This window comes from Myotis nattereri (assembly GCF_964212035.1).
Source record: "Myotis nattereri genome assembly, chromosome: 3".
Taxonomy (NCBI): domain Eukaryota; kingdom Metazoa; phylum Chordata; class Mammalia; order Chiroptera; family Vespertilionidae; genus Myotis; species Myotis nattereri.
In genome coordinates this window covers 30,479,121-30,501,890 of record NC_138077.1, presented here as the reverse complement: position 1 = coordinate 30,501,890, position 22,770 = coordinate 30,479,121, and the positions used below count along the sequence as shown (strand labels likewise).

General features: G+C 38.4%; 1 protein-coding gene across 7 annotated transcripts in view; it reads left to right on the top strand.

The window, feature by feature from the left end:
- MECOM (MDS1 and EVI1 complex locus) overlaps positions 1-22,770 on the top strand; it is a 578,884-nt gene that overhangs the window by 285,262 nt on the left and 270,852 nt on the right. For all 7 annotated transcript variants that reach the window (XM_081087497.1, XM_081087495.1, XM_081087499.1 and 4 more), the window contains exon 2: positions 2,527-2,864. In XM_081087497.1, coding sequence (XP_080943623.1) covers positions 2,527-2,864 — 338 coding nt within the window. The remainder of the gene's footprint in view (positions 1-2,526; positions 2,865-22,770) is intronic.

Genomic DNA, 22,770 nt, shown 5'->3' with positions numbered 1-22,770 from the left:
TTTCCTATATTTGATAGAAAAATATTGATTTGGTTTAATAGTTTAATAAAATGGTTAGGTTAGTTATCTATTTAGTAAGTATCTACTAAGCACCTTTACCCAGCTCACCAGGGGAATTCTGACTCTTGGAGAAGTGTGAGCTCTGAGTCTTCCATGCAAGGCCTTGTTTCATAGCTGGGAATCCGAGAATCATTCACATTAAACTCCAAGTAGCAATGCACAGTGTTATGGGATCATCAGGCCAAGCAGAGACATTATGTAACAACTCAAGGAAGTTGTGTTAAATGATATGGTGAGGGGACAAGTTAGGACTTGATCTGGGAGGCTGACTAGAAGCTGGATGGGCAGAGGAGAGCAGAAATAGGTAACTGGGCAGGCAGAGCCACAGAGAAAGTATTCACTGAGCTTGGAAAACAGGGCGAGCTTATCTCACCTGGGGCCTCTTATTGAGCAAAAGGGACAATGGTTTTAAAACGAGAGAGATTTTATTCTAAGTTTAAGAACTTTAGATTTTTACCCATGGGCACTGGGAATGATTAGAGGCTATACCACAGGGAAATATGTGTGCCAGGAAGATTCCTAAGTCCAGCAGCATTGTACAGGCCCAGAGCTGAGGGATACTGGAAAAAGCCGGGAGGTCTGAGACCCAGTTAGAGAACTGTTAGAAATTCAGGAATGAAAACGTGGATTGAAAAAATGGGATGAAGGTGAAAATCTTGCAAGAAGAATGGACAGCCTTTAATGACTGAATAGCTTGGAGGGTGAAGGAGAGAAAATGTCCATGTTATTTTAGGATACTGAGCGTGGATAATTAAGGGAAAATAGTATTTCTAATGGAAGTGGGCAGGAGACTTGATTGAGGGCAGAGGATAATGTGCATGATATTGGATATACGGAACCTGAATGATAATGAGCTTGTATTTTGGGAACAAACATCCCATAGGAATTCAGTTCTACGCTTGGTTTAGATGGAATTATCTCATTGTTTCAATCAAGAACCAAGCACTTCCTTCAAAAGCTACTTTTGTCTGTGCTATCATTTTCATTTTAGAAAGCTTTAAGAGGATGCAGTACTTGATGGCAATTGTTATTTTGTGTTATAGTTACTTAACTTCCATAAAGAATCAGAGAAGGAATTGGGGCCAGAACTCAGGTTTTCCACCCTCTTGCCCAATAAACTATCTTGGGAGACTTTAGTAATTCATAGAACTGCAGGTTTGGTAGAATCTTAAGTCATCTGCTCTAGTCACCAACCTGAGACTAGAATTCCTCCATACCATTTGTAGCTCTGGTTATCTAGGCTATATCAGAACCCCTGCAATGGCAACATAAGGCAACTCATTTTACCTTTGGGTGGCTCTGATTGAAATAGTCCTTCTTGTAATTTTAACCCATTTTTCTTAGTTCTCCCTGGAAAGGCCTACACATCAAATCAATCACATATAATTCTTAGTCCATAGTCCAAGTGGACAAGAACGATATGTTTATTTGCTTTAAAAGTAGCTGAAATCCCCTTCAATTGGTAAACTGGCGGGAAATTCAAGCTTAGTCATTATTTTTTATAATTTCCCTTTATCCTCAAGAAGTTGCATAAAGATCTTAAAGTCTGGCATGGTGTACTCCTTTCCTTCAGGTGTGGGGGAGGTGCTGCTTTGGGGAGACCTCAGAGCCCTGGTGCCAAGTGTCCAGACTCCTAGTTACTTTACCCTGCTGTACCCTCCATGGCCTTGGCACCTGCCCCAGGGGACTGCACCATTTAGAGACCCTCCGATTTCTTCTCTTTCTCAGTCTGCAGGAAATGCTCTCTTTTTGGTGCACCCAAGACACCTCCTTCCCCATTTCCCCTCTAGAAAGCTCACCTAATTTCCTTAATGATTTTTATTTTCACAAATACCCAGAGGAATCACTAGCTTCAAGTAACTTTAATCATCTTCTCTGTGGAAGTTACTGGGGCAAGAAAATACCAAGGGCTTGGCAGTATGTTTGAAATGGGAAAGGAAAAGTTGAGAAAGAACAAACATAAATTAATATTCCCATAAATAATCCTGCCACAAAGTCAAGCCTTGTTGCACCTGGCAGCCTTTGGAATCTTTGACGATTCTCCTACAGTTTAGCCCAAGATACTACTGCATGATACAATTTCCTAATGCATTGTTAAATGCTATCAGCTCCCAATCTGGGATGGTTTGCAGGGTGGAAGGTACACGCAGTTTTATTTCTTATCTCTACTTTATTCATACCAATAATTAAATTGCTGATGGTTTCCCAGATGGATCATGGATTGAATTGGCCCATGAGAATATTATTGACAGTTGAATAGTAATTCATTTGATTTATGGATTCACTGCAGATGAACCAAAGAAACAATAACCCCCTCCTCCCCCATCTGTGAATAACAGATTTTAACGCAGGCCTATTTTAACAATGATCCTTCCCTATTTTATTTTCAAAGAAGAACAACCTAGCTGTGGGATTTTTTCTTCTTCTAAATTAGCAGGAATTCATGAAGTTATTATTTGTTCACAGGTAATGAGTGTGTCTATGGCCGTTACCCTGACATTCCTTTGGAAGAAATGCCAGATGCAGATGGCGTAGCCAGCACACCCTCCCTCAATCTTCAAGAGCCATGCTCTCCAGCCACGTCCAGCGAAGCGTTCACGCCGAAGGAGGGCTCTCCTTACAAGGCCCCCATATACATCCCGGATGACATTCCCATTCCTGCTGAGTTTGAACTTCGAGAGTCAACTATGCCTGGAGCGGGACTAGGAATATGGACCAAAAGGAAGATTGAAGCAGGTGAAAAGTTTGGGCCTTATGTGGGAGAGCAGAGGTCCAGCCTGAAAGACCCCAGTTACGGATGGGAGGTAAGAATATATTTTATTATCCCATGTATACACATTCGGCTGTGTGAAGAAGAGATTACTTTTTGAAATGTAACATAACATAAGCAAATTCCATTTGTTGCAAACATTCTTCAGATAGATCTTTAAAGTGAACCTCCTTTACAGTGTCGCTTCTTGATAGAAACAAAAGAGTTGTTTTAAAGGTATATAGAGAGTATGATAGACAGGAACTCAACTAATGGATGGTCAAAGAATAGTACCAACGGAAAACATCCCAAATATCGTTTCTATAATTAATATTTGGAAACATTATATGGCCATTCAGATAGTATGTGGCATAAGAAAATGAACGTCATCATATGTCATCATATGGTTTTGTTTTTTTTTAAAAAAAAATATTTGTTTTGATTTCAGAGAAGAAGGGAGGGAAAGAGAGAGATAGGAACATCAATGTTGAGAGAGAATCATTGATTGGCTGTCTCCAACTGTGACCTCCTGGTTCACAGGTCGATGCTCAAACACTGAGCCACGCTGGCTGGGCCATATGACATGTTTATCATATTTTCTTGAGGGGATGCTTGGAAGATTGGAGAAACATTTATTTTCTCCATTTTGTGGCTGAATTGATTTGGTTTAACCGGTTAATTTTGCTCTGTGTTCTTTTAATATATTTTGCCTCTCCTGCTAACCCTGCTTTGATTCTACATCCTTCTAGAATGTGAGTGCTTTGCATTCTGTGATGATTCTTTATATTCAAATTGATTTAATAAATGATTCATGAATAAAAAGGATAGCAAAAAACAATATGAAAATCAGTCCCTAGTTTCAGCTGTACTTTTCACAGAACCCATCTGACAATATCTAACAATGAGCAGTTATGGTCTGATTATGAAAGCTAAGTAAATTATATGTCCATAGGACAGGTAACTAACTATGTTATTCTTCTGAGTTTATAATTTTGTACATACTCAGCAGATATATACTGACTACATACTTCCCGTTTATTTTTTATAACTTGAAAACTTTTGTGGTTAATTCATAGTATCATAATTTCTGGAAAATCTGAATATCTGGAAAACTTGTAGGCAATTTCTATATTAGCAAGGAAGTGTCTTTTTGGAGATGTGATTAACCTTTGGTTTTACAGTATTTCAGTTAGACAGAAAGTGGATGAACTAGATTTATTTGGTGTGTTCTTTTAAATTCATGATCATTAGTAGATGATCTGGTCAGCTTTTTAAATGGAAATAAATATGCCAGGACTTAATTTTAAATAGTTGTCCTTTTGCTTTATGTATATCCCCTTGTGATACCTGTTCAACATGCTGAAATTACAATTTCTGTTCAAATTCCGAAGTGCCAAAAGTTAAGATCTGGATTTGGGAGGAGGACAAGGCAGAAATCCTTTCTTAGTTCTGTCCTTAGCTGCAGCTCTGGTAAAGTTGTAGTTTATCTACATTGCCTTTAGACACATATATTGATAAGAGTTTTTTAAAAACTCACTGTAGCATTAACTGATATGTGAGTTGAATACATTTTAAACCAAATGCGTAGAACTTTACGTCATTATTGTTCTCCTTAAAATAATGTCTATAAACATTCTAATAATAAGTAACTGATTAAACTTTCATTACAAATCTTTAGAGTTAAACAACAAGTGCAGTCCTGCTCGAGATTATCCAGAAGGCTTGGAGTAAAACAAAGCTTAATAGTGAAATTATTTTGCAATTACAGGGTTGGTAAATGCAGGGCTGTGCCTCTTTAGACAAGATACCTATGGGATAGAGGATGAACTTGGAGGAAATTCATCTAGAGGAAATTTTAAAATAATTATAATTTTTTCTCATTGGAGTAAAGTGTCTTCAATATATACACGGGCAAATATCTACCTCTAGAAATGTGGAATGATTCTTTTCCTTATGTCAAAACTGAGTAATGTTTTATTGTTTGGAATTCAAGATACCTCTAAAAGTAGTTTATGACTCCTTGGCTAAGATCATCCATTGCCTCCCTCTTCCTCAGGAATTCAGTTGTCAATTCAGCAGTTTTCTTCACCATTTTAATGGTTACTGTCATTTTTGAGAATGTGGATTTTCTACCCTAGTTGTATTATGGACAAAATGCTTTTTGGCAAAGTTGTTATCCATGGAGGAAGCAGTTGAATTCTTGATGTTAGGGTTTTTTTTTTTGGTTTTTTTTTGTTTGTTTGTTTTTTAATTTTACCCTAGTTAATACAAAATCCAATCCTGGTTACCGAGGGCACTTTTATAAAGGCATCTCACCCTACTCTTGAATGCTCATTTTTCCTTGTTCTTGTGTCATATTTGCCTTCAACTGTAGCTGATTTCCCTCCTATTTGGTTAGACAGATAATTGTGATTAACTAGTATAACCTCTCTTTTGACACTCCTTCAATTTCAAAAATAAAGGACTTAGGCCAGGAAAAATAAACATGAACAGAGGAAATCCAGATTCAGCAATTATTGAGGACCTATTGTGTGTCAGATTCTGTACTAAATTTTTCCCTACAAGAACCCAGTCTATTGGGACTGAACCAATCATGGCAATCTCCACTCTAGTACTATACTTGCTCTTTTCTTCCTACAAAGTTACCCCCCTTGTATATTTCCTGTATAATAAATTGCATTACCATCTGTCCAGTTACTCAAGCAAAAAAAATGGATCATCTTTGACTCTACTCTTTCCCATACCAAGCATGTCTGGTTCATAGTTCCCGTATTATATCAAGCCTTCATTCTTTGCACAAATTGGTCTCCCCACCTGGTTGAAACCTCCTTTTCCTTCCCATCCTTAGCAAGTTTCTACTTAGTCTTCAAGTTCTCTTCTTCTGTAACACTATCCCTTACTTTTCTAGTCACAATTTAGTAATGCTTAAATGTTGTCCCACCATAATATCAGATAAACCCATATACTAAAGACCTTAAAGCATTGTACAGCATCCAAATTATTTGTCTAGCTTCCCTAACAGAATGAAGTATCTTTGAGAGCATGCATAGTTTTATTCTTTAAGTGTAATGTCTTGATGGAGTTCACTCTGTGGTACTATCCAATGCTAACTACATTATCTGAAATAACTAGACTGGATTAGTCAGCTCAGGTTGCTATAACAAAATACTATAGACTGAGTGGCTTAATCAACAGAATTTTATTTTCTCACAATTATGGAGGCTTGGGGAGTCCAAGATCAAGGTTCCAGATGATTTGGTTTCTGCTAAAGACTCTCTTTCTGGCTTAGAGATGCTTGACTTCTTGCTATCTTCATATGGCCATTCCTAAGTACTGCATGGAGAGAGAGAAAGAGAGAGAGAGAGAGAGAGAGAGAGAGAGAGAGAGAGAGAGAGAGAGAGAACCCCACTTCTCTCTGGCTCCTCTTAGATCAGGACCCCATCAATATGACCTCATTTATCCTTAATTACCACCTAAAGACCCTTTCTTAATATAGTCAGTCACAATGAGGGTTAGGGCTTTAACACATGGGGTTGGGGAAGATTCAAACATTAGTCCATAACACAAACATTTAATGAATAATTGATCAAGAAGAAAATGAGTGGATGAATGAATGAATGAATGGATATAGTAGTCAAGGAGTGGGTGCTGAGGTAGGTCTATGGAAAGGCTAGAATCTTGATATTAGACATGGAGACTCATCTTAACTCAGCTGCTACTGTGTGATTGTAGGGAAACAACTTAAAATCAATTGATTCCTGAACTTTTATTTGACAAATGGGACAATAATAACTGTCACATATCATTAGTTGTTCTATAATTAAAATGAAGTAAAGAGATATGGTAGTCTTTTTTTAAAAAAAGTTTTTAAAAGAGAAAGCTCAATGTTAATATTGCAATTAGGGGTCACCTTTTTGAACCCTATTTAAATAATATTTAAAAAGTTAAATATATTTTCCCATAAAGGCACTTTTTGAAAGTCATTTAAGTTTATATTATAGAGAAATAGGATATTTTTGAAAATGTGGCTTATAGACCAAAATATACAGTTAAGAAAAATAAGGCATAGATATTGAAAATATCATATATGTGATTTCTTCAAAACTAGTATTGATTTAATTAAGATAAATTTTAAAAATAACTTGGCAATGATTGCCATCTTGCAATACATGTATGACACGTTTCTAACAAAAAGATCTTTAAAGACTAGGGAGCACTTGATTGTCTCTAGCATCTGAAGGTAATTACGTAGTGATAGAACACTTCTTAGGTTTAGAACAATAGATTTACTGATTGAGTGAATGATAATAAAAATGTGTTGGTTAAAGATGAGGGTTTTCCGGTATGTTTCCTGGAAAGATGACCATTATGTGATAATGTGGGAAGTGCCTGACAGAGCAGAGGGGAGCAGGATTCTGAAGTGAAAATTCCTGGGCTCAGATATTCCTCAACGTTCTACCTGCTAGTTGAATGATTTGGAAAAAAGTTACTTAATTTGCTGCCCCTCAGTTTACTTCCATGTAACATGGTGATGATAATTGTCCCTATCCAATTAGGGATATTATGAAGGGAAAATGTGACATTGTGTGTGAAAAGCCAACCAAAGAACCTTCTTCCTGGTAGAAGAGCTCAATACAGGTGAACAACAACAAAAACTTGGCTAAAATAAAGATCTGGCACAGGGTTATTAGAGAGGGCAATGACCAATTATATTTTATTTATTTATTTTTATAAATTTTATTTCTCTTTCTCCCATTTCTCATTTCCCCAAAATTCAATTATCTCCAGGATGGTCTAATTATGTGACTCTGGGTTTATTTGAAAAGGAAGCACTGGTTGTTTCTTTCTTTCTTTTTTTAATCTTTAAATTCTTTATTAGTTAAGGAATTACAAATGTGTCCTCATTCCCCCCCACCCATTAACCCCCATTCTCCCCCCCCTTCCACTCATGCTCTCATCCCCCTGTTGTCCATGTCCATTGGTTTGGCTTATATGTATGCATACAAGTCCTTTGGTTGATCTCTTCCTCTTACCCCCACCCTCTTTCCCTCTGGGGATTAATAGTCTGATTGCTGTTTCTCTGTCTTTGGATCTGTCCCTGTTCATCAGTCTATGTTGTTCTCTATAGTCCACAAATGAGTGAGATCATGTGGTATTTATCTTTCTCTGACTGGCTTATTTGACTTAGCATAATGCTCTCCAGTTCCATCCAAGCTGTTGCAAAAGGCAAGAGTTCCTTCTTTTTTACCGCAGCATAGTATTCCATTGTGTAGATGTACCACAGTTTTCTAATCCAATCATCTGCTGATGGGCACTTAGGCTGTTTCTAAATCTTAGCTATGGTGAATTGTGCTGCTATGCACATAGGGGTGCATATATCCTTTCTGATTGGCGTTTCTGGCTTCTTGGGATATATTCCTAGAAGTGGGATCACTGGGTCAAATGGGAGTTCCATTTTGAGTTTTTTGAGGAAACTCCATACTGTCTTCCATAGTGGCTGCACCAGTCTGCATTCCCACCAGCAGTTCAGAAGGGTTCCTTTTTCTCCACATCCTTTCCAACACTTGTTTGTTGATTTGTTGATGATAGCCATTCTGACAGGTGTGAGGTGATACTGCATTGTTGTTTTGATTTGCATCTCTCGTATAATTAATGACTTTGAGCATGTTTTCATATGTCTTTTGGCCCTCTGTATGTCCTCTTTCAAAAAGTGTCTATCTAGGTCCATTGCCCATTTGTTGATTGGATTGTTTATCTTCCTATTATTAAGTTTCATGAGTACCTTGTAAATGTTGGAGATTAAACCTTTATCGGTGATATCATTTGCAAATATGTTCTCCCATGCAGTAGGTCTTCTTGTTGTTTTGTTGATGGTTTCCTTTGCTGTGCAAAAGCTTCTTATTTTGATGTAGTCCCATTTGTTTATTTTCTCTTTAGTTTCCATTGCCCTAGGAGCATTATCAGAGAAGAAATTCCTTTGACATATGTTTGCTATTTCGCTGCCTATGGATTCCTCTAGTATTTTTATGGTTTCCCATCTTATGTTTAACTCTTTTATCCATTTTGAGTTTATTTTTGTGTATGGTGTGAGTTGGTGGTCTAGTTTCATCCTTTTGCATCTATCTGTCCAATTTTCCCAACACCATTTATTGAAGAGACTGTCTTGACTTCGTTGTATGCTCTTGCCTCCTTTGTTGAATGTTAATTGGGCATAGTGGTTTGGGTCGATTTCTGGGTTCTCTATTCTATTCCATTGATCTATATGTCTGTTCTTGTGCTAGAACCAAGCTGTTTTAAGAACAGTGGCTTTGTAATACAGTTTGATATCTGGTATTGAGATCCCACCTACTTTGTTCTTCTTTCTCAGGATTGCTGCAGCTATTCGAGGTCTTTTTTTATTCCAGATGAATTTTTGGAACGTTCATTCTAGATCTGTAAAATATGCCATGGGTAATTTAATGGGGATTGCATTGAATCTATAGGTTGCTTTGGGTAGAATGGACATTTTGATGATGTTGATTCTACCAATCCATGAACACGGTATGTTCTTCCATCTGTTTATGTCTTCCTCTATCTCTTTTGGTTGTTTCTTAATTAACAATTAAAGCAAAGATTCAGGAGAAATTCATAAATTTCTTTTTAAGCCAAAGGGTAATGTGAGTGGTGTATTTTTTTCAGAGTCTGAGATAGGTCATTGAAAAAACTGTGAAATTTTGTTTCTTTGGAATATTATCATTTAGCACATTTTGAGGGGGAGTGAGGCTAACTTTATTATCATTGGTCATTATAAAACTCTGCAGGTAGATGTAAGTCAATTGACAATGCACCTAGTAGGTGCCAAACCATCTATTGTATCCATCTTACCCAGAATTCCTCCTGATTATTCTAATCAGTTAAAATACCAGATATGAACTTAGCTTTTCTTTTCTTCCCCTCAAACACACACACATTCAGACACTGAAAAATAATGACATGAGTGGGCAGTAAGTTTCTCTTATGTTCTGTTAGAGAGAAGGGAAGGACTAGTTGAAAGAGATTTTTACTGGAGTCAGAAATTCGTTAAATAATTTTGATGCAATGCTTTGACAATACATTATGTTTTAGCAATGAACTCTTGAAATGTGATATTATAGTAAAGGTGTGCCTCCCCATTTAAAAAGAAATAGTTCTCATGTTTGTAAGCTTGATTTTGAGTTCTGCAGTGATGCCTCACTTATTGGAACATGCAATCTATGTGTTAGCTGAAACAGGAATATTCATTAAAACAACAACAGCAGCATCGTAATTTCAAGAAACATAACAAGCTGGTTCAGAGTCAGGAGGCTGACCATCAAATAATATATGTTTGGTAATCTAGAACAAAGGGTAATTTGGGATTTTAGAGATATGCACCAGATATCTTTGATGGCAATATTGCTCCCCTACTTCTCCTTAGGTCTGCTTGGGCTAAAATGAATTTTCCCTGTTTGTTGTTGTTTTTTTTCCAGAGAAAAAGCATATATTCATTAATGAGAAAGCAAGTACCCTTGACCAATTTCGTGTCCTTAGAGCTAGATAACTAAGAAGTGAGGACCTTTCTCTTAATAATTTTGAAATGAATTGATTCTAAGAGAGGAGAAGGCTACCAAGTATCAAAAAGGGTGTTTTTAATGGGTAATTAAGAAAGAGGAATGTAATCTAATACTAAATGTATATTACCATGAAACCTTACATTATAAAGTATGATGTTTTTGCAATATTATTAAAAGATGGCAAGTATAGTTTGGATATTCAATTTTTACTTTGTGAGAAGTTACAAACTGAGAAAATGTTGAGAAGACATGAGGTTTAATTCACATGACCCTGAACATGATCGTCACGAAATTCATGCACAGGTGGGTCCCTAGGCCAGGCCAGCAATCAGGGTCTATTGGGGCTGTCTTGCCCACTCCCTGGGGGCCTGCTGGCTGCTGGATGGGGCCTGCTGGCCACCAGATGGGGCCTGCTGAAAGGGGGAGGGACCATGGGAGGTTGGCTGGCTGTGGGAGGTTGGCTGAGGGAGCACACTGACCACCAGGGGGCAGTCCCTGCATGAGTGTCTGCCCCCTGGTGGTCAGTACACATCATAGCGACCGGTTGTTCCGGTCGTTTGGTGGTAACAGTTGCTTAGGCTTTTATATATATAGATTATAGAAACAGAATCCCTGACTGTTGAAAGAAAATAGAAGTTTACTCTCCCGAAGTATCAGGAACTATGTCTAGTTTTGTCCTGGGCTCAAGAGAGACCCCTCTTTTCTGAGAAGAGGTCAGAAGTCCCCTTAACCCACCCACCTACATTCTTTCAACACCAGGGAGCTTGCTCAGCTTACACTTTCTTCCATGAAAGGTACTGATGGGGAGTTCAGCATGTCAACTCTTCCTATTACTGTTTTGACAACTTCTAGTACTTCCAAAGTGTTTTCAGTGAGGTGGGAAAGTCTGGTATTGAAAATTTGTAAAAGTTACCCAAGTGTCTTTTTTTTTACTCTGTCTGTCTTGGGGATCAACTAAAATTTGTGTGTGAGCCACTTTTCAAAAGAATATTGGGTGATTTTCTTCCAATTAAGAACCCTCATCTAAATTGTTAGCATATCTCACGAAATGGACTAAAATGAGTTTTTTGTTATTATTTATTTGCTGCTATACTAGCATGGTTGTTGCTTCTCCCTTTAGTCACTAAATCAACAGTAAAACTAATGGGCTCAAAATAAAAAAAAATGTTCAGGAAAGATCCTTGTAACACAGACTTCACAATCGGTTCTAAGATTTGGTCTATCCAGGGGCAGAGGTTCATTATAATGCTTCATACTCTAGAATACTTAGTTGGGACCACAGCCTAAAGATACTCTATTCTCTAAGCTTTTTGCTTGAGTGTAAGTTAGGAAGCAGTGGGAAGCAACAGGAAATAACTGATTCAAATCTGCCTTAGAATAGAAGAGTTGGTGCATGTTCTCTGCTTCCCAGTTTGTTCAGCGTAGCACTATGGAGAGAATTTGTTCCAATAATGATAAGCAGGTAGTGTGGAGACATGCAGACACTGACGGTACTTATACACTCTTTAATTTGAGCAATACATAAAAAATTTTTATTAGTATAGCATCTTAGCTTCTCAGAGTTTATTTGCACTGACAGAATCATATAGTAATTGTGATAAAGTACTAATCCTGTCTAAGAATTTATAAAAATGAATTAGTATTTCAGTTAGAGGAACATTCAGTGAATAAATGCTATCCTCATATTTGCTCTGACTTTTCATGAAGTAGCTGAAGCCGAAGATAGGTAAATATTGTATACTTTTAAAGAACATTTTCTCCATGATAATTAGTAGGATTCTCAAGCCTCCCCGCCCCTGAAGAAACACAAAAACAACCAATCACAAAAGCAGGAAGTGGTCAGGTATTATTATGACAAAGAATAAGATAAAGAGACGTGCGCACGCGCATGTGTGTAGCAAATAGATACCAACAGCTACCTTCTCATTTGTTATTCCTTTCATGTTGATATAACAAGATTTTAGTACAGCACAAGAAATTTGACAACAACTTTGTTATATAGGGACTTTTGCTTGTACTGATAGAAGGTGAACAAACATTACACAGAAATAGCTTGCTTCACTTAGGACAGTGGTTCTCAGCCTTCTGGCCCTTTAAATACAGTTCCTCATGTTGTGACCCAACCATAAAATTATTTTCGTTGCTACTTCATAACTATAATGTTGCTACTGTTATGAATCGTAATGTAAATATCTGATATGCAGGATGGTCTTAGGCAACCCCTGTGAAAGGGTCGTTCGACTGCCAAAGGGGTCGCGACCCACAGGTTGAGAACCGCTGACTTAGGAGCTCACACCATAGCTGAGTCCATCAGAACTCCTATGACCAAAGGAGAATATCTCAGAGATATCTTCTCAGAGAGACATTCGTGACCAGGAATAAGACAAGCAAGGTCAAGAACACTTAAAAGTTTATTCTGTGATTGTTGGTCATGTCACTTGCTCCCAATATCTACTACTTCCAGATCCCATTATTAAGCATCTATCCCATCAGCTTTCAGACCAGACTTTTATTCCATCAGCCAAATGTTACCCAAGGCACAGGAAATAATTGCTTTGTGCTACTTAATCTAATCCTAGGAAGTCAGTTGTCGGCTGTCTTCTGATACAGAAGCAGTATCTTCACAACCCACCCTGCACAACCTTACACACACACGCACACACACATGCACACACAAATACATATGCCTTTTTAAGTGTTTTTAATTGATCATTTTGGAATCTAAATTTTGGATTTTTGGATCTAAGCATTTTGGATGGTCCCTGATGCTTTCTCTATGTAACCCATGTGAAGTTAGGTACCTTATGGTTCCACTTTGGCAGCCACTATAATATTTTTAAAAATATATTTTTATTGATTTCAGAGAGGAAAGGAGAGGAAGAGAGCAATAGAAACATCAATGATGAGAGAGAATCATTGATCAGCTGCCTCCTGCAGGCCCCATACTGGGGATCAAGCCCACAATCCAGGCATGTGCCCTGACTGGGAATTGAACCTGGGATCTCCTGGTTCATAGGCCAATGCTCAGTCACTGATCTACACCGGCTGGGCTATAATATTTTTTTTTTAAATAAGGGCCAGTAATTCCTCCACCCCTTCAAAAAACTCCAAATAAATCATTTTTAGAAACCTCAAAGGAGGATTCCATTTATAATGCCCTGCAGGACTTAAATCCTTTCATCCAATATATCTCTGTTATTCACTTTCTTACTCTTTTAATATCTTCCACACTCAGCAGGTGCTGCTCTTGAAGACTTTGCCCTCTCAAACACTCTCTTCACCTTTGTCCGTTGTAGTATTACTGGGTATAGATTGCTTCGCCTTAGCATCTGGATTTAGCTAATAAACAAGGATCCAGCTGTTGACCCAGAAGGAAGACTCCTTCCTCCCTGGGAGCATGATGGGGAGAAGATGACGATTACAGATATCTCTGCTCTGAAATCTTCTCTCTTCTTCCTACCACACCTTCACGTAGAGATTTGTATAGGAGATATACATATATTTTCTATGATTTATTTTCTGTGACTATGGGTCAGTCAGTTCCTGTCACTGACCCGTGGGATGTGGGCACCTTTGTGCCTCCTACCAACTGACAGTGGTATTTTCCTCTGACACTGCAGCTGACCTCCCAGGCTGCCCTGCCCAGGTGTGCTTGGCATGGCACAGCAACCTCAGTTGGTTGGCAGCCACAGGTGTGGATGATTTGTTTTTTTGTGTTTTTTTTCCTTCTTCATTTGTTTAGATTCTTGCAGTAGGAATTCAGCAGGTGTGTGATGCCAGCAGAGAATCTCCACCCTGGCACAGAGGCCAGCTGCCCTCAGAAAACATGTTCTTGTTGGTCTCATAACAATGTCAGCTTGAGTTGCCATTTTCCTGGAAACCTCCCCCAAAGGCAAGACTCTGCCTAACCAATGAGTTAGGGTAAGTTCATCTCAAGAGATGAGCATGAAGAGTCTCCTTATTTGAACCTAATCTACACATGGGAGCAGGTTACCTGGCTTTTCCCTCATGCTTTTTTTTTGTTTTGGTTTGGGTTTTTTTCCTTCTGTTTTCTTTCTAATTTGAGCTGGTATCATTCTAATTACAGGGTTATAGGAAATCCCGGACTTGGTATCCAAAGAGACATAAACCATGCTAGGATGCTGTTGACATATTAATTTATGCTCATTTGATTGAGACTAAGCAGTAGGAGCACAGATGGAGAGCAGTTCTGTGTTCTTCCATCTCCCTGCAATCTCAGGGAGCCACTGATCCTGGGACCTAGTCAGTTCAAGGGCAAGGTGAAATTGGAGGTCACTCCTGGTCTAGTCTTACGTGAAGGGGCTGGAGAAGGTTAACTTCGATAATGCTGTCTGAGGAAGCCAGATGATCTAGAGAAGGAGGTGACCAAGAGCCACGACAGCTGTTAGTCTAGGTCAGCAGTGTGGGCCAGAGCCCCCAAACCTTTCCCTCTCCTCACTCTCATTAACTTAGCCAAGCACTTGTACTATGACTTCTTTTGGCTAGATCATGATATCTAAAGAAATAAATACACGCACCTTAGATTATTCAGTTTTCTTCCTTTGTCACAGATCCTTCCCCGGTGTTTCTCTTCAGAGTCAAACTTGGAGTTTATTGGATGTTGGTTTTATTTGCGTACACATAATACAGGTGGGGTGGGGAGAGGACTGGGAGTCCTCACAGTTCTTGCCCTCTGGGCCCTATGTCTCTTTGAATATAGGTGCTGGTCATCTAGTCCCTGCAGGTGACACAAATGCACCACAATGCAGTGGTGACACGTGTCAGAGGAGCATTTGTCTGGAAGGGCAGCAGATGGGATCTGTAAATCATACTTGGGGAGAAGGGGTGACACGTGTGAGTGCCAGATAGTGAGTAGACTAGGCTTTCATCCTGCATCTTAACCTTTTATAATGCAGATATTTATGTTAACATACATTTGATCTGAGGGCACTAGCTGAAGAGAACTGATTGTAATAATCCAGAGAAGTAAACATTAAACATCATATGAACCATTAAGGTCAGTTTTACAGCTGTTATCCTTTGTACTGACATTTTATATGTTTGTCTTTAGTTATTGCTAATATATTATTTTAATCATAGCATCTCTTGAGAATCTAGTTCTTCAATAATAACAAATAAGTAAGATAAAAACCCTTACATTTGAGCTCCGGGATTGAAAGTGGTCAGTCATATGCCCAGTGTTTGATTAGAACTTACTTTATATCCAAGTTACTGGCCCCCTTAAGAGATGAAGGAGGATTAAAAATAGCTCTGTTGCCCAGTGGGTGATTCTCAAAAAGAAAAAGAATTATCATTGTGTTTAATAAGAGAACTGACAAGCAATCATAATTCTTTCCATTAAGTAAATATGTTAGAGAAATTTATTATGAAATGACACATTATGCGAGCCAGGAATCAAAGATGACATCCTTGCATTAAATACGGTAGATGCCATTAAGGAAAACAGTCAATATGTCACCAAGCCATGGCCTGTAAAAATTAAATTGATTTGGTAAATGTAAGTAAGATAGATCTGTTTGCTTTCATCATCAATTTTGAGTGGGTGAACAGGTGATGTCACCAACCTGGGAGCGATAAAGATGCAGGACCATCTGGAAAGGCAGGTGATGAATGGGCAACTGCTTTTGGATAGTGACAGTGCGGTGGTACTTTGTCACTTGGGATGCAGTACTTAATAACTTTTCAATACCATCATAATAAATTTCACTGCCTTATTAATATAGAAATGGTGAGTTATTACCATGATGGTGAGTGTAAATAACTGGAGATGCAGCCTTCAAGAGCTGATTGTTTGGGCATGTTTCTTTAAGCAACACAGTTGACTCGTGATAATCAACCTATGTCTCTACCAGTAGAGTTTATTGCACTTGTCAAAGGAAAAAGTAGTATTATTCAAAATTATATGAAGTCGTAATAAACAAGTTTAATATATTATAAGACTTTTCCTGTAAGTTTTCAAACATGAGGCAGTAAATCATTTTTAATAATGTCTTTTCATGTAAAATAATGTCCTTATGCAGTAATAATGTCTTTTCTTAACTATTAACAAAACAGTCGACTTCTTTGTATGTGTTTTAAAAGGTTATTTTTATTTGTACTTTTCAATCATTGGAAAACTGCAGAATGAAATCCTTTTGCAAATAAAGAGCTAAGGCAGGAACCTTAGAACGTTTCATTAACAAGCTCGAAAGTTGCTGAGTCCGGGCCATGTCACACGTTTCCATTTTAATTGAACAGATGTACTTAAGGGTAAACCACAGCAAACGAAATACAGACAAAATTATAAACACGTGTCACTAAGAAGTAGGCAGGAAAGAGCCCCTGATGAGCATCTGTGTGTATTTTATGAAGCCAAAGACCGCCACTTCATATGTTCGTCGCTGATGTCTCCAGTTTAATGAGGAGACACCAAATATGTAGATAGGTGTAAGTTGAAGATGAATTACTAGATCAATCACTTAGCACCGTTCCGGGTGTCTGTGGCTGTGCGGTGGGAAAATAATTAGATCTGGGATGCTGTTCGTATTTTCATACTGGTGTCCCGTTGTCTGCGATAGAATATGGAAAACTTCCTCTTTCATGTCACTGTGGTCTTTATGTTGTTTCTTGGCCAGGCTGACTTTTAATTCTGACATTGTCTTTCAGGCTGTAGTGTGCCAGCCTCTTAAATGAAATGCCTCTCCGCCATTTCTATTACTGCTGAAAAGAGAGCCAGCAGTCTATTAACAGGCAATAAAGTTCAGGAAGCCCAGGACTCATTTCTTGGGTCAGAGGTGAAAATTGCATACGAAATGAAACAAAGGTGTGCCTTGATCGCTCAAGAAGCAGCTCCAGAAAGAACACACGTGTTGTTAGCTAGAAGTCGCCCACTTAAAGGAAAAGGAATAATTGTAATAATGTTGGCCGATGGAGTTAAGTACTCAGTTGAGAGAAATTATATCAATCTGACAAATATAGCCTTTCCAGGAGATAAAGTCTCTAATGACCTTAAATGCATATATTTATCATTTAATTCAACAAGCCAATTCCCTTGGGCTTTTGACCAATGATATTTCCCCTATAGTTTAGAATTTTTCTTTCTTTCTTTTTTTTTTTTTTTTACTAGCTCAGAGAATAATGGCCATTTGTCAGAGGGTTCCAAAGCTAAGCACAGTTGGAAGCAAAGAACAGGGGAGAGAAAAAAAAGAAGGCTAATAGAGTCTTTCCACCTCAGAGAATATTAATACCAACTTTAATTGATGCAAGAGCTGCAATAGTTGGTGGCTGAACAGTAGGTGGCAGACATTGTAGTGAAGAAATGGGGAAATTTTAATCTCAGCTATTTTCATCTGATTTCATTAACTTCCAAATATATCATCAGTGTGCACAGCACATGAATTTGCGAAAAAAATAAGAACACTACATAGTTATGAAATGTGCTAGTTGAACATGGAGAAATCAAAAGGATCCTACAAAACAGAAGCAAAAAGTCTAACATTTCATCAGGTAAAGTGTGTGAAACGGGAAAGCCCAAAGAATAAAGGGGCCCTTGTGCACAGTGGGCTTTTCCTCACTGTTTTTCTTGGTCTTGACGTGATGAAGTGGATGGGTGATACGCACGAAGCGCCGTGACTCCTGTATCTCCCTTTGTGAGGTTGTCCATGCCTTTGTCCGTGCTGTCAGTCAGTTGTTCTTTCTCTTGGGCAGCCACATTGGTAACCACAGGATCTACTTGCAAATAGATTTCTGTAAAACCATATTATCCTCTGGCCCTTTTCTCCTCCCCCCGACCCCCTTTCCTCAACAATCTGGCCATTCATGTGGCATGGCTCCCTTGTTTGCGTCTTTGTCAGATGTCTAGTGGTTTTTTGTTTCAGGGAGGCCGAGTGAGACAGTGGAAAGAACACTGATCTGGGTACCAGGAACCTTGACTTCTTGCCTCAGCTCCGACTTAGGACCTTGGAAAAGTCACCTGGCTTTGTCCTCTGAAGTCTCCCTGAGGTCTATTCTAGCTCTGACTTTCTGAGTCTTTGAATTCTGTCTCAGGCACCCACTCTTTACTTCTTTTTATCCTTGTGGACATGCTCTACATGGTCATGATTTTAGAGATTTTATTTATATCAGGGCCATGTTTTGCTCTTTGCGCCTGGGAAGGATACAAATTAACTTTAAGTAGAAAATGGATGCTTGTTTTAAAGTTATCTTGTATTAAACTTGTATAATTATCTTTTGTAAACCTAAAATCAAAGCACCGTTGATATGAATATCTTTATAGCTTACATATTTCAGCAGAGACGGCAGCTTAAGTCCAAAGCTTTGTTTTGGAAGGGAAGTAAGTTGGTTAGAGAGAGGATTCTCTTCCTACCCATCCCTAAAAAGATGCAGGCATCCATTTTATTCTGTTCCCTGGATATGACTTAGTTCAGCCTCCACTGTACTGAGACACTAAGGCAACATTTAAAGGTTCCATTTGGTTCTCTCAAATATACACAGGTGTCATGGGCCCTTGTCTAGTCCTCCACCCCCTTCCACTCTCCCTCCTCCTTCTCTTTCTTCTTCTTCTTCTTCATCATCTTTATATTCTTCTTCAACAAAAGAGCCAGCATATCATATGGGCTGAGGAGACTGGGTTTAGAGACAAATGGCCTTGGTCCAAATTTTCTATCACTTCCTAGCTTTGTGACTTTGAATAAGTACTTAACCACTTTTTGTCTCAGTTACCTCATCTGTAAAATGGTAGTAACAATAGGATCTGCCTCATAGGATTAATGTGAAGATTACTGTGTAAAGTAATGTAAAGTGTTAGAGCAGGGCTTGGCATGACATAGTAATCACTTCAAAGCACACTAATTTTTGTCATTATCATCACCACCATTATTCTAAAGCTGAGGTATCATCATTCCAAAGTCGGGGGTTCTTTTTGCATCATATTTGTGGGGGAAGGATTGGTGAATTCAGTCTTTGGATTGTCAGAGTCATCACATTGCAGAATTAAATATCGTCCCTTGTCTAAGTGGTGCTGGCAAGTGGCCTTCCCTAGAACCAACCGATTCGGAATGCCGATGGATGTTTAAATGGTTCTTTTACTGAGTACTCTGGTAAGCATTTCTAAACAGTGCAGAGGAGGAGGACAAGGGGTTTTGACTTTGTGCTTAATGAACTTAGTCTCATATAGCATGGTAGGGTGGGATTGAGAGAGATAGGAGCTAACGCTTAAGTCTTCGAAAAGTGTACCTCCTCAGGCCTAACTCTCTTGATGCATTCATCCTTTGGAGAGCTCTCTCTCCTTTTTACTCTTATTTATCTTTCTTGGTTCCAACACTCCTGTGTGTTGTAAACTCTGCTCCCTGGGGCTTCAGCCAGATAACAATAGGCCTGGTTTTTCTCTCGCAGGGTCAAGTGTGAGCTGGTCTGTGGAGTTTGGGAGGACAGGTGTGCAATTATTCCAGTTCATGCTCTTCTTCAGTAAGGGCCGTGGTGGTATTTTTTTTGAATAACCTAAGAAAAAATGCAAATCATGACAGCAAGTATGCTTCCTAAGGCGGCAACATCTAATCTTACGTGAGGATAGCACACTCTGCCTATTGACAAACGTTGACCTTGTTCCATGTGAAATAGCAGCCGTGGCCAGCTTGTAAATTTGCTTCCTTCCTGGGCTCTACTTTATCAGTGGAACTCCCCATTAAGTGAGAATGGCTCAGAACCATTGAGAATAGTATCATAACTAAATGTATTGTGATTAAATGTATGAAAGTATTTCAGATAAGTGGAAATACATATCCGAATGTTTTCGTACATTGCCATTTATTTATTCTTACATTTTTCTTATATTGTGTATCTGGTGGGTCAGTGGGTCCTGAGATTTTTCTGAAAAGAAATTTGGGGTTTCATGCATCAGGTCCTGTAGAAGACCCATTATGACTTCTCACATGTCCACCATTACCTTTGATCATTTTGAATACAAAAATTATCAAAAGGTTTTTTTTTGTTTTGTTTTTTTTTTGGGTTTTTTTTTTTTTTTTACCCACCAAAGAAATACTAAAATATGTGCTATTAGAAACTGAGGATAAGCTCTCTAATCATGGGATAGTAGAAGGAGGGTACTTGAATAATTTGGTTGAGGATGTGGCTGAAAGTTAACGGTAGACTGAAAGTCAAGTTGCCTGAGAGTGGTTAGTAACTTCTTGAAGGAAGAGCTTGGTGGGTTGGGCAAGTGGTAGTGGGTCTCTGCTTCTCTGAGGCACAGTTATCGTCCCCTCTCAGTTCTCCTGACCATTACAGTGCAATGTGTATACCGTCTAAGTCCTGCAGCGTGGGCTAAACAGTCACAGAACTGCCACGTGCTAGTGATTCTTTATTTAAACAAACTCTGTTATATCCTAGAATCTCTCCTTGTGTGGGGAACAATCTAGATTTAGTAATGCATTTAATTGGAAGGTTTAATAAGAATGTAGGACTTTGCTTTCTTTTCTAACTTCAAAAAGGAAATAATCTCAAGAAAACCAGATGTGAATATGACTTTAACAAGAGGATTTTCACTTTCCTTGTACCGTCCAAAGTATGGAAATTCTCCTTTGAACATGTTAATTCTATAAGAATATTGTCAGCAATACAAAGGTTGAAGAATAGTTGAGTTGGCCAATAGATGAGCCTGGCTCAAAAATATGGAAAGCACTTGATGAAATCATGAATGTTTATGATTTAAATTACAGAGCTCCACATGGGTCCCTAAATGTTGACCTGTCAGGAACATTATGAAGGGTATTATGGTGAGGAGGTATATAATGTCACTTGGTGAGCTTGACTCAGAAGTGTTCATTTGAAGTTTGATTCCTTATTCAACTACCATAACTGATTGATCAAGACATGGATCTCCAATTGACTTTAGTTTCTGCTCTGCAAATCTTCCATGAACCTCCTTGAGAGCGTGAGATGTAAGTTGTAAAGTATGATTGAAGCATTTTGGTTTCTCTGGATAGTCCAGCTAAGTGCTCAGAACATTAATCCCCAATTACAATCCTCCAAGTAGTGTTGAGAAGGGAAAAGAAAGTTATTTTGCCCTCATTTCTATGGGGTAGGATGAAGGTGATGTAACCAGGTAAGGTGATACTTAAAATATTAGGACTTTTAAGGCAAGGAGGACAGACTTGTGATGTGACATATGATATGCATATAGATTAATGTGATTTTTAAAACTGAATTCTGGTAGACTAGATTTAATGTGGATATAGATTAATGTGATTTTTAAAACTGAATTCTGGTAGACTAGATTTAGGGAGCTGGAGGATTAGTTAATTCAAATTGAGAAAAAATGATTAAAAAGAAGCACTGATTGCCACAATAAAGTGTTAGAATTCATTACACAAGATGGAAGAGGTTGAAAAGATAGTATAATTGTGGTGGTTTTCCACCATCAGCTGCCCCTCATCAAGACTCTGTCAGCTGTGAATTTATCTGTCATCATTTAAAAACCACTTATGTTTTCAGCTTTGCTATAACTTTTATAAGTTTATTCTAGTGTCATGGAAAACTTTATATGTATTTACTCTCTTAATTTTTGTCTAGAATCCAAATAGTTCCTCCCTATGAGATCCCTGAGCTGCGGAGTTTAGGAAGGACAGAAATATTGCCTTTGGAGAGTTATCCTTTTATCTTCTTGTCCTTTGGCTCACAACCCTTCCACAGTCTTGGTCTTCTGTTCAATAAAAAGAAAAGGTGGTTTTCTCTGGCTCTAAACAAAGCATAGACTCCTTGAAGTAATAAGCTAGATCTCGCTACAGTGTCTAAAACAGGACCACTCATAGCCTGGTTACAGAAATGTCAGAAGAAAATTATGTCGTAATCAAAACTGGTCCATCTAACTTTTAAAAAAATGAGTGACCCTGTATGTTCAGGAAGAATGGAAACCCTATTTAATATAAGTCCTTTGGTCATTGAGATGTGTCAGAAACCTTGCCCTTTATTCTGAAGTGCCATTGTGTTAGCGTTGAAATGTTAAAAATAATAAACAGCTGACATTTTAGGCACAGACTAAACATCAAGCAAATGACATTACATCCAGGCTCTTGAGAGAGCTACAAGATGACGAGATGCCAAAGGAAGAAAAGTGGGAAATAGTCACCACGTCTATTCACAGCAGAGGAATCCTTAGTGTGAGCGCCATTTACCCGATTTTTACATTAGGGAGGTTCTGCTCAAATTGTTTTTCCATTTGAATTTATATGAAGCACTAGTAAGGGCAGAAGATAACACATGGTTTCAAAAGTCATTCCTATTTATGCTCTTTACTAACCAGCATATTAATCCCACAGGCACGTACTGTTTGTCCACCACACGTCTTGGCAAACCACCACAGTGACTAATGACAACTTTCTCTTCCTCCCCCTTTTC